Source organism: Pygocentrus nattereri, chromosome 4 (genome assembly GCF_015220715.1).
Source record: "Pygocentrus nattereri isolate fPygNat1 chromosome 4, fPygNat1.pri, whole genome shotgun sequence".
In the NCBI taxonomy this organism is placed as follows: Eukaryota; Metazoa; Chordata; class Actinopteri; order Characiformes; family Serrasalmidae; genus Pygocentrus; species Pygocentrus nattereri.
Genome location: NC_051214.1, coordinates 31,269,664 through 31,282,019, shown reverse-complemented (window position 1 = coordinate 31,282,019; position 12,356 = coordinate 31,269,664). Strand labels below are relative to the sequence as shown.

At 43.6% G+C, this 12,356-nt stretch overlaps 1 protein-coding gene across 1 annotated transcript in view; it reads left to right on the top strand.

Moving 5' to 3' along the window:
• Positions 1-10,884: 10,884 nt before the first annotated feature.
• xkr6b (XK, Kell blood group complex subunit-related family, member 6b) overlaps positions 10,885-12,356 on the top strand; it is an 84,866-nt gene continuing 83,394 nt past the window's right edge. The window contains exon 1 of the mRNA XM_017710520.2: positions 10,885-11,483. Coding sequence (XP_017566009.1) covers positions 10,885-11,483 — 599 coding nt within the window. The remainder of the gene's footprint in view (positions 11,484-12,356) is intronic.

Sequence of the window (12,356 nt, the reverse complement as noted above, 5' to 3'; positions counted from 1 at the left end):
TTTGTTTGTGTGTTTGTTTGTTTGTTTGTTTGTTCAAAACCACTGCATCAGAATTGTTCAGAGTGACAGTGGTATGAAATAGACAGCCAAAGTGTTTAACACCTGTAAAAGCTCCCTCACAGAAAGCTATGACACGAAACGGTTACAGATTCACTGCCTGATGTCTGACACATTATTTTACAATATGGTTTTGGCCAAAAATTTATTTTTATTATACATTCATGGTGGAAAAGTACATGTAGGCCAATTTATTCTCCAAAGAAGACTGCACAGCTGTCTGCACCTTTGTGCTCTTGAGTGTGTGTAGATTCTAATCTTACCTAAGACCAAATCCCAAGCAAGAAATTTTTGGTGAATGTCCAAAACTACATGTCCAAAAGTTTGCAGACACTTGCTCATCCATAGTGTCTTCTGAAATCAACAGTATTAACAGGAAGCATTGCTGTGGGGATTTGGTCACATTCAGCCACAAGAGCATTAGTGAGGTCAGGTACTGATGTTGGATGTTTAGTTCTGGTAACAATTTACACTCCAACTCATCCCAAAGGTAGTGGGTGCACATTAAAGGAGTTGAGTTCACTACTTAGAAGAAGTGTCTGGATACTTTTGGACACATAGAGCTGTTTCTCAGACCTAGATTAAGCCTAATCTAAGACTAAAAATAATTTCTAACAAAGACTCTCCATTAGCACTGCAATTTAATCAGAGACTTAATCCGCACCTGGAAAACCAATTGTTTACACCAGAGAGCCTATTCAAACACGTCATATAAAATAATAGTCAGATAAAGAAGTGCAGGTTTGATCCCAATCATTTATAAGAACAAAACTCAGGAGGTCTCTGCAAAATGTCAGTAAAATCTTCTCTCACACTTGAAATGGAATCATATAATCTACTTTAGTGCAGTAATACTGTAATAAAGGTAGTTTTGATATACACTAAATAATAATGATACCAAAAAGGGTTATTTGAAGTGATGCCGTAGAACCTTTGGTTACAAAAGAACATTTCAAAGGATCATTTTCTTGCTTAAAGAACTACAACATAATGTAAATGTTCTATATCAGTTAAAAGGGAGTTTTCCAACTTTATGCATAAATCAACTATTGAGCTGTAAGTCACAAATTACACCACATGTCCAAAAGTTTGTATAGATACCTGCTCATCCAAAGCTTCTTCTGAAATCAAGAGTTTTAGTAGGAAGCATTGCTGTGATGATTTGGCTGCACACAGCCACAATGTGAAGGTCAAGCATGATGTTGGATGATTAGTTCTGGATAACAAACCCCATTTCCAATTTATCCCAAAGGAAATTGATACACTTTAAAGTGGCTGAATGGTTTGATGTGAAATGCTCCATTTTAGAGAAACCTACTGACTCAGATTTCTTTACAGTGGTAGTGATGGGCACCATGGGTCACCATGTCTACAACACAAATAGCCATTCTAGATTTTGTTTACTATCCAAAATGACCGGTGAGCCTACACTGTTAAAAATGAGAGGTCAGCTCAACTCAAAATGATAAAGTAAATGATTTCATGGATTTTCTTGAATTGCCTCATCTTGAGGACATGAGAGTTCACACAACTCAAACTTGAGTCAAGAGTTCTCTAAATGTTTTAATTCTATATCTGTTCAGTAAATGAAATGAACTTTATACTTTATACTCAACTTCTCCACTATCCAGGACTCTTTCCATCATACAATCCTGCTAGACATTTTTCCTCTTGGCTACTCACTTATAGATGGCTATGACATTGCTGGGGCTCATACTCACAACCTCCTGTTGGGGTGATGGTTTAGTCTACTGCACCACTCAGGAACACATGAAGCAACTTCTGGATCACAATTGAGTGTGGTCAAATGTTTAATACATTGGAGAAAGTATATGTTGTTTTACCTTTAAAGCATGGCAGAGTCTCATGTGGTGCAACTGCTTAATAATTCATCTCAACATCATGAGGTTGTAAGTTAAAATCCCAGCAATACCGTAGCCGTCCATAGCTTGAAGCCCAAGGGGAAAATATGCCAGATGGGTCTGTGTGATAGAAGGAGTGCCAGCTAGTTAGGAAACTGAGTAAAAATTACATTCAGTCTTGTTTATCTAATTTAGATTCAGACCTAGAAACAGTAGCTGGGAGAATTTTTGAGTTGTGTAAACTCTTGTGTCCTTAAATTGAGTCAACTCAAGAAACGGCATGTAATCAGTTACCATATTCATGAAGTTGAACAGACTTCTCATGTTTTACAGTGTACATATATCGTCTGAGTTCTATATTTAATGGTGATGATCATTAAATAGAGGCAATTCTGGGGTCCATTTTGCCTCACAATACCCTCTATGCACCTCTGCCATGGATGGATTCAAAAACATGTTTTAGGTAAAAATTTATCTCAATTGTCATGAAACTATGCATCAGGTTTCCTAACCATTCCATGTAATAACTTTCTCTGAGGGAGCCTTTATAGACATTAAACTCTGCAGACATCTGGTTCCCATCACTGCTGCTGTGAACATATCTAATTCTGTAAGTTTTTCTACAACAGTGCCTTTCACATCAAACTCTCAGTGACTTTGTTCATTTCTTAACCACTTAATTATGCAACCATTTTGAAAACTCCATGGAATTCCCCTTGAAAGACTTTTCCAAGAACCATACGCCCAATCCACGAACAATTTAGGGACCGTTATCATTTTTAGAGTATAATTGCAGCAAGATTTGGTTGTGAGTAGAGAGGCTTCCTGTTGAGTGAGGTGATGTGAGTGTGTGGAGCCTCTAGGGAATGGGCTGCAATTGCAGCCACTGCATTATTTAGCTTGAGTTACATGTGCACCATGAATCCCACACTACTCCAGAATATGTGGCTCCATTTGCTCTCATTAAAAATGCATGGAGTTTTGCAGGAAAACAGATTCCCCTGACTAAGAGCTGATATTTTAGTGGCTGTAACCAAACAGAGGTGTCTGTCTGAGCTTTGGAAGACGGGACTGTACATTATCGGCTCAGGTTTATAGCGTATCAGTTCTCTATATGGTAGCATGAGAACACGGTGGTCTAGAAGTGTCTGCTGCGGCTGCCTCTTATATGGCACTGTAATAATCTTGTCTTTGTGTTGTTATTGCAGCATGACAGGGGTGGCTTGTTAAAAGCCCAAAGGCTATGAAGCATTGCAAGAGTGCTTTGATGAGCCATCCGCCTCGCTGCAATGCCACGACACACTGCATCTCACACACACTGCTTTGCCACGTTTGGGGCCGCTTTGATAGGCCCTCCTCGCCGCAGTGGCCCAGAAATGCTGGTTATTCCGGGTTAATGCTTCTCATCAAACATCTCTATGAGATTTCCTCTGCTCTGAAACACAAAAAGAGCCTCCAGCTGACACTGACAGAGTGGGCTGACCGGCTCCACTAAAGCTGCTCGAGTGTAATGCACTCCTCAGTGAACTGTCTGCAGTACAGACGGCAGCTTACAAACCTCTGCATCCAGCTTTTATTTCCCAATTCTCTTAAAATTAAAGGGTCCAAAAGGGATGTGTGGGAGAATTCATGGAAGAATCCTCTTTGGTTCCTTGAAGGACCTTTTAATGGATGTTTCTTTAAAGGAATGTACGAGCACTAATTTAATTAACTAATAAAAAATGTGCATGCCTCAATTGTTAAGATGTAAACAAAAGCATTCAGATATGTTTGATGTGAAATGGTACACTGTAGAGATTTTTTTACAATGGTGGTGAATGGATGGGTGGTGAATGGAACCAGGGGTCACAATGTCTACAACTACAGCCATTTATTTATCATACAAAATAAACAGTGAACCTACAGGTGTCATCTGAGGTTTTATATGTGATGATGAAAAATAGTGGTAAATCTGGAAAAAAAAGGTTTTTGGGGGTATTAGTTTTTGTTTCAATACTGTAAACCTAACACTTTGCCATGAAAGAGCCATTAAACTCTTCAGATCTTTGGCTACTATTACCACCAGTGTGACGTAAATTTCCCACAGTAGGAGCTGAATCTCTGTGTGCTGGGTGACGGAAGTGGCTGCTCTTGTGGCTGCAGGAAACGGCCACTTTGCGGCCACTTTTATTAGCAGCTGCCATTGAGCAGCCACATCACAGCCACTTTTATTAACAGCCACCTTTTGAAGTGAATTTGTAGCTTTTGAAATGAATTTGTGCTCCAGTATCTTAATTATAAATGTTGGTAAATGGACCTTTAACTGGACAAAAGCAAGTGTTGTAGATTATTGATACTCTGTGAAAATGTAGTTTGACAATTTGGTATCTTGTTTGCCATTTGTGAGGAAGTACAATGCAAAACACAGCAGTCAGTACCGTTCATTTAGTTCATGTATATTTTGTTACATCTTTAACCATCCATCCATCCATTTTCTAAGCCGCTTCTCCATCAGGGTCGCGGGGGGGTTGCTGGAGCCTATCCCAGCAGTCTTCGGGCGGAAGGCTACATCTTTAACCTTTATTAAAATTGCACACAATTAAAAAATATAATAACAATACAAATAAATGCATTTATTTAATAAATATTTTTTGGCCATTTTCATATATTGCAAAAATATATTTCAGATATATATTTGAAATATACACTATATTGCCAAAAGTATTCGCTCGTCTGCCTTCACACGCATATGAACTTGAGTGGCATCCCATTCTTAATCCATAGGGTTTCATATGGTGTCGGCCCACCCTTTGCAGCTATAACAGCTTCAAATCTTCTGGGAAGGCTTTCCACAAGGTTTAAGAGTGTGTTTGTGGGAATTTTTGACCATTCTTCCAAAAGCGCATTTGTAAGGTCAGACACTGATGTGGGATGAGAAGGCCTGGCTCACAGTCTCCACTCTAATTCATCCCAAAGGTGCTCTATTGGGTTAAGGACGTGTCATGTTGGAACAAGAAGGTGCCAGCCCCAAACTGTTCCCAAAAAGTTGGGAGCATGAAATTGTCCAAAATCTCTTGGTGCTGAAGCGTTAAGAGTTCCTTTCACTGGAACAAAGGGGCCAAGCACAACTCCTGAAAAGCAACACCGCACCATAATCCCCTCTCCACCAAACTTTACACTTGGGACAATGCAGTCAGGCAACTAGTGTTCTCCTGGCAACCGCCAAACCCAGACTCATCCATCGGATTGCCAAATGGAGAAGCATAATTAGTCACTCCAGAGAACACGTCTCCACTGCTCTAGAGTCCAGTGGCAGCACTTTACACCACTGCATTCAACACTTTGCATTGCGCTTGGTGATGTAAGGCTTGGATGCAGCTGCTCAGCCATGGAAACCCATTCCATGAAGCTCTCTACGCACTGATTTTGAGCTAATCTGAAGGCCACATGAAGTTGGAGGTCTGTAGTGATTGACTCTGCAGAAAGTTGGTGACCTCTGCACACTATGCACCTCAGCATCCACTGACCCCACTCTGTCATTATACGTGGCCTACCACTTTGTGGCTGAGATGCTGTCGAATATGTGGAATATTTAGAAGTGAGGAAATGTCATGACTGGACTTGCACAGGTGGCATCCTATCATGGTACCACTCTGAAATTCACTGAGCTCCTGAGAGCAACCCCTTCTTTCACAAATATTTGTAGAAGCGGTCTACAGGCCTAGATGCATGGTTTTATACACCTGTGACCATGGAAGTGATTGGAACACCTGAATTCAATTATTTGGATGGTTGAGTGAATACTTTTGGAAATATATTGTATATATTTTCTCCTTATGGGAGACGAATCTTAATATTGCTGTAACTCATGAAAGGTTGGTGTCTGTTTCTGTTTAACACTACTCACACTCTATTTAAGGTGCTGAAGTAGACAACACATTTTGTTAAACTTGACAAGCAAGGATAATTAATCATAGATATTGGGTATCAATGGGTATTTTGGATTTAAATAATAATAAAGGACAAACAGAAAATGTGTATGGAAATAATAGGGAAAGCAGATCAGTTTTACTGTAGAAATTACAAGATTAAATGTTTAATAATGTAATGAACCTTTTATCTTCTAGAGGCTTGCTGTCTTATCAATTAAGAGTCCAAGTTTTTTGCATTTCCGTACTTTCTTTCTTTTTTGCTGTATTTGCTTTAGTAATGCTTTGGTGAAAATTATTTACTACATTTATTAATATTAATAAATCATGAACATAAACATTATTAAGACATAAGTAATGTTTACAAGGTATTTATTATTTATAAATTATGTTTGTTATTGTCAAATAAAGAACACATCATGTTTATTTAATCTTTTTTCTTCTTTAAATCTTCTTTGTAAATTCAACATTTCTTTACGATGTCTTTTTACAGGTATCGTGTAATTTTTCATGCCTTCTGACTTGGTGGCTGTGATGTGGCTGCTCAACGGCAGCTGCTAATGAAAGTCACTGTGATGTGGCTGCTTTGTGGTGTCAGCTAATAAAAATGGCTGTGAAGTGGCCGAATGTGGCTGCTCAAAGGCAACTGCTAATAAAAGTGGCTGCGATGTTGCTGCTCAATGGCAGCTGCTAATATAAGTGGCCATGATGTGGCTGCTTAATGGTGTCAGCTAATAAAAGTGGCTGTGAAGTGGCCGAATGTGGCTGCTCAAAGGCAACTGCTAATAAAAGTGGCTGCGATGTTGCTGCTCAATGGCAGCTGCTAATATAAGTGGCCATGATGTGGCTGCTTAATGGTGTCAGCTAATAAAAGTGGCCACAAATTGGCTGCGATGTGATGGTGAAGAGGCTGCAATGTGGCTGCTCAGTGGCAGCTGCTAATATAATTGGCTGCGATGTGGCTGCTCAGTGGTGTCAGCTAATAAAAGTGACTGCGAAGTAGCCGCAGTGTGGCTGCTCAGTGGCAGCTGCTAATAAAAGTGGCCGCGTTGTGGCTTCTCAGTGGCAGCTGCTAATATAATTGGCTGCGATGTGGCTGCTCAGTGGTGTCAGCTAATAAAAGTGACTGCGAAGTAGCCGCAGTGTGGAAGCTCAATGGCAGCTGCTAATAAAAGTGGCCGCGTTGTGGCTGCTCAATGGCAGCTTCTAAAAAAAAGTGGCCGCGATGTGGCTTCTCAGTGGTGGCTGAAAGTGGCCGCGATGCAGCTGTTCAATGGTGTCAGCTAATAAAAGCGGCCGTGATGTGGCTACTGAATGGTGTTAGCTAATACAAGTCGCCGTGAAGCGGCCGCAATGTGGCTGCTCAATGGCGGCTGCTTACTGCGACCACTTCCACCTGTCACTGGGGGCACAGAGATCTGATGGAACATTTCACATCAAGTCACTCTGAATGATTTTGTTTACATCTTAATCAATTACTTTTGCAGATATTTAAAAAAAATTGGAGGTCTCTGCCTGTAGCATATATGATCACTTACCCCCGACAGTAATTTAGACCTTTTAGACCTTTTACCTATTCGTAAAATACCAGAAAAGACATTGTTACACACTGCCTATGGGCTGCTATTGTAAGTGTGCTTTAAGTTGATGAATTTTATATTCTCTAACTAAGTACAGAAAAAGATCTAAATTACTGTCAGGGGTAAGTGATCATATATACTACAGGCAGAGACTAAGAGGGAATTCCAATGATTTAGAAGAACCACTTTTGGCTCCATAATGTATCTTAAAAATAGATATCTCTCTGAAGAGCCATTTTTCAAAATGAGATGCATGAGTGTGAAGAACCTTTTTTTAAAGTTTAAAGAACCTCAAGACCAATACACCCAAGCAAAGAACCATTGAGGGGCCTTTATTTTTAAGAGTGCAAGCTGTAGATTCAGCAGATCAAGATTATGTTTAAAAACCTGAAATATTCCTTTAAATAACCTCACATTAAAAGGCCATTTGAGGAACTGAAGGTAGGTGGTTCTTCTATGGCATCACTCCAAAGTATCCCTATGGCGTTTTTATTTGGAAAAATGTAGACAGACTGCAGTATTGGAGCATTAAACTTCAAGACTGTATGCTAGATTTATAACAATGAATATCTGTAAAGAAATTTCAATTTAAGAGGTCTGTGTCAGTGTCTCTAACACACACACACACACACACACACACACACACACACACACACACACACATTTTCTAAGCCGCTTCTCCCTCAGGGGAGCCTATCCCAGTGGTCATCGGGCGAAAGGCAGGATACACCCTGGACAGGTCGTATCAGTGTCACTGATTACAAATTTTAAATGAAGCAGATATGTCATTCTCTTGTGAATCTAGAGGATTATTTAACACACTCATTATACTAATATCATTTAATTAAGTTTATGATATTATCACTTTATGAAATTCATGACTCAGCTTCATGAAAGGGTCCAAGCCTGGTGACAGCATGAGGCATGGAACTGGTCTTAATGTAACAGTTGTACAGTCTTAATCCTGGTAAATGCCTCCCTGGTGGAAGCACAGGTGTTCAGGATTTAGGAGGCTGTGAAAACAGACAGGACGGTGGAACTAGACAGCAGTGGAATGTTTTTGGCTGCTGTGCTGGTAAATACATGTGGACAGGACTGAGTTCTTTGTCTCACTCTCTCTCTCTCCCTCTCTCTCTCTCTCTCTCTCTCTCTCTCTCTCTCTCTCTCTCTCTCTCTCTCTCTCACACTCTCTCTCTCACTCTCTCTCTCTCTCACTCTCTCTCTCTTCCTCCCTCTCTCTCTCTCTCTCTCTCTCTCACTCTCTCTCACACACACACACACACACACACACACACACACACACACACACACACACACACACACACACAGGTTTGTTTTTATACAGCATCAGGACTTGAGGATGCATTTGACCCCTATGATACACATACTGTGCTTGAAATGGTTTGTTTGATTGACTGAAAATGTATTGTTTATTATTCTAAATAAAACATTTTAAAAAATGTTTTAAAAAATTTTTTTTTTTAAATTTTCAGAACGATATACAACACATTCTCCATCAACCTGAAGAGCCATTTCACAACGCGAAGAACCCTTTAAACATTCAAATGGCTCTTTGAGTGTTCATTCTATGCACGCTTAAAAAAAAGGGTTCTTATTTAGTAGAGAAAATGGTTCTATATAGAACCATCAGCACTCAAAGAACCCTTTTCAGGATTAAAGAGTTATTTGCATTGCATGACATAATAATAATGGAGGGACCCTTTTTGGTGCTATATAGAACCATTTTCAAAAAGGTTCCATATAGAACCATATATTGCACATTGTAAAGAATCCTTTCACAAAGAACCTTTTAATTAGGCAAATGGTTCTTTGGGTGTTCATGGTTCTATATAGACCCACTTTCTTTACTAAAGAACCCTTGAAGATCCACCCCTTTTAAATATGGTTTTTGAGGAGGTGCTGTAAAGGGTTCTATGTAGAACCATTAGCACTTCTATTCTTACAAGCGTGGCATTGTAATAATTGAAGGACCCTTTTTTGGGGCTGTAAAGAACCCTTTTCAATCTAGTGGTTCTTTGAGTGCTCATGGTTCAATATGGAACCATTTCTTTACTGAAGAACCTGTGAAGAACCATCCTTTTTAGGGGTGTATATATAATATAATTGTAAATGTATTGTTTTCTAAGCCGAACCCCAACCTTAACATCTGAAATCAAAAATGAGCTGTTTTCCCCTTTCTTAAAACATTTTTGATCAGGATAGTGCTGGACGCATTTATCTTAGATTTATTTATATTTTTGTGCTAAAACAGTCTTAACAAAAACAAAACTTTGATGGCCGGAACTTATGTGGAGGTGTACTGGAGTGGCTTGTAAGTAAACTGCTCACACCTGCTCACACCACTAATCATGATTCACGGCGTGTTTCGCTCGCCTACAGAGACGCATAGTGGCACCACATGGCGCCCACACGATTCCTTATGCTCACAAACTCTAGTTACCCAACTACCAGATGACACACGCTTTCCACGGTGTTCTTTTTCGAAGCTGAGTAACTTCAGCACCGCGGACAGTTCCGCTCCTCGCCCGTACTGCATGTAAGAACAGCAAGGAACGATGACAAATTTCCTAACACTATAAATGGACTTTCTGCGCAGGACACTGGTCGTGATTTTAAGGGGTGGTGGTGGTGATTCAGGGGAAAGGAAAGGGGGGTGATCCTGTCTCTGTACCAGTCGTCATCGTTTTTATGCTTTCTGCACGAGCGTCCTTGTTCTGGACAGGCAGCAGGGGTGCACGGGACATACTTTATCCCCGCACGCCGTGTGAGCGCGCGACAGACTTCGGCGAAGATAAACCTCACGATGTTGCTCGAGTCTGTGACTGGAAGGGGTTAAAGGGGAAAAAAACAAGAGCGGCGTGCTCACTACTGCATTACATCATTCAGCCACCCCCTCCGTCCAGTTTTAGGGTTTAAAGCGAAACACTAGGTGGCATCATCAATGAGCAGAGGAGGAGGATCAGGAGGAGGAGGGGGTGGAATCGCGCCTTTGGTTGAGGTGCATTTCGACCGAGAAGCCGGCAAGCAAGCAAGCAGCGCTGCCATTCGCCTCGCGCAGCTCAGGGACGAAGAGAACGGGGGACACGGCAGGGAACACGGCGCGCGCTCGCCATGCGCAGGTGACAGATGCAGCGTCCTGCCACCAGATTGCTTCTCGAGATTAATCTCTGACCCCGTGGCGTTCCCAGACACCTTCCCTTAGAGGAACGATTGGACCCTCTTTCTTTCTCTCTCTCTTTGGTCTCGGAGAGTGGAGGATGCTCGCGCTCCGCTGCGTTGCTGCTGCTGTTGCCGGTGCTGCTGTCGCCGGGACCCCCCATTGTGTCGAGCTGCTGTTGCATGCGCGTGCCCCCAAAGCTCCATGGCTCCCTCATTAGGGGTCCCCTCGCGAAACAGGTGTCAGGGAAGTGACGTGGGCAGGCCCGGAAGCCGGAGGTGGGCGCTCGAGAGAGCAAGATGGCCGCGAAGTCCGACGGTCGGGGGGTCGTCACCGGCTTCGCCCAGCTGCACAACCTGGACGAGGTGGGCGCGGGCGGCGGGTGCGGCGAGGACGACCCGCGCGCGGGCAGCTCCTTCCACATCTGCCACTGCTGCAACACGTCGTCGTGCTACTGGGGCTGCCGGAGCGCGTGCCTGCACTACCTGCTTGGCAGGCAGCGGGGGGGCGGCGGAGGAGGCGGCGCACGCCAGCGGCGGCCCCCCGACGGCGAGGAGCGCCTCTGGCTCGACTGTCTATGGATCGTGCTCGCGCTGCTCGTCTTCTTCTGGGACGTGGGCACGGACGTGTGGCTGGCCGCCGACTACTACGCCAAGCGGGACTACCTCTGGGGCGGCCTCACGCTCTTCTTCGTGCTTGTGCCCTCGGTGCTCGTGCAGATCCTCAGCTTCAGGTGGTTCGTGCAGGACTACACGGGGGGCGGCCTGGGCTCCGTGGAAGGGCTCAGCAGCGGCCGCAGGGCCGCGGCGGGCTTGAGCGCGAGGGGCAGGTGCTGCCGCATCTCCGTGTGGGTCTGGCAGACGATCATCCACATCCTCCAGATGGGACAAGTGTGGAGGTGAGTAAAAGCGGCGCGGCGGGAGAGCTGTTCGCGTGGCGAGGAACCAAAGTTGCAGCGCGCGCCGTCGCCCCCTGCGCCCTCACTCACTGCCCAACTCAGCTTGCGTTTGGCAGCCGTCACCTGGTTTAAACCCCGAGTTCGGAGCGCGTCATGATCTCGCAGCCAGAGTCACGCCGGTGCGTAAACTTGCGCTCACTTTTACGCATCTCCAGCGCTTTGGCTTTGCTTGGCCAGACGGAGCTGCGCCGGCAAAGTTGTGCACTTTTCAAAATGACTATGTCGAAAAGGGCTCTGTGGAGCGTGAGAGAGCCACTATTCCCTAAAGAACATGTTTTTTTCAGTGGGGAGCCGTTTTTGTAATTGAGAAGTGCCTTGTACACTTTTAAGAATCTAGACCATTTAAAGGCTTCTCTGAAAGGCAGACGTCTGAGCCAAAAGTCTGCGTTTGTGAGATTGTAGATAGTCGGTGAGCGAGTCAGTGAGTGAGTGAGTGAGTGAAGAAGAGAGCGTGGCTATGAATGCTGAACAGGCTGGAGTAGTGATGATGAGGCGCGCGTGCACGGTGCATCTGAGGATCCATCGCCTCCCCTGAGGAGACCCGCTCTCTGCTGTTGAAACGAGCCGTTACTCCACCAGCCTTTCTGCTCGCTCTCTCTCTCTCTCTCTCTCTCTCTCTCTCTCTCTCTCTCTCTCTCTCTCTCTCTCTCTCTCTCCAACATCACCGTTCAAAGCGACGGTGTGTGTGAGGTGTATGTATGTGTGTAGAAGGCTTTTGCGTAATGTCTGCGCTCGGTGATCAGCGCTGTGAGTGCAGACAGAGCAGCAGACTAAACATCAGACCGTCCGTGCGTGCGTGTGTGTGCGTGTGTC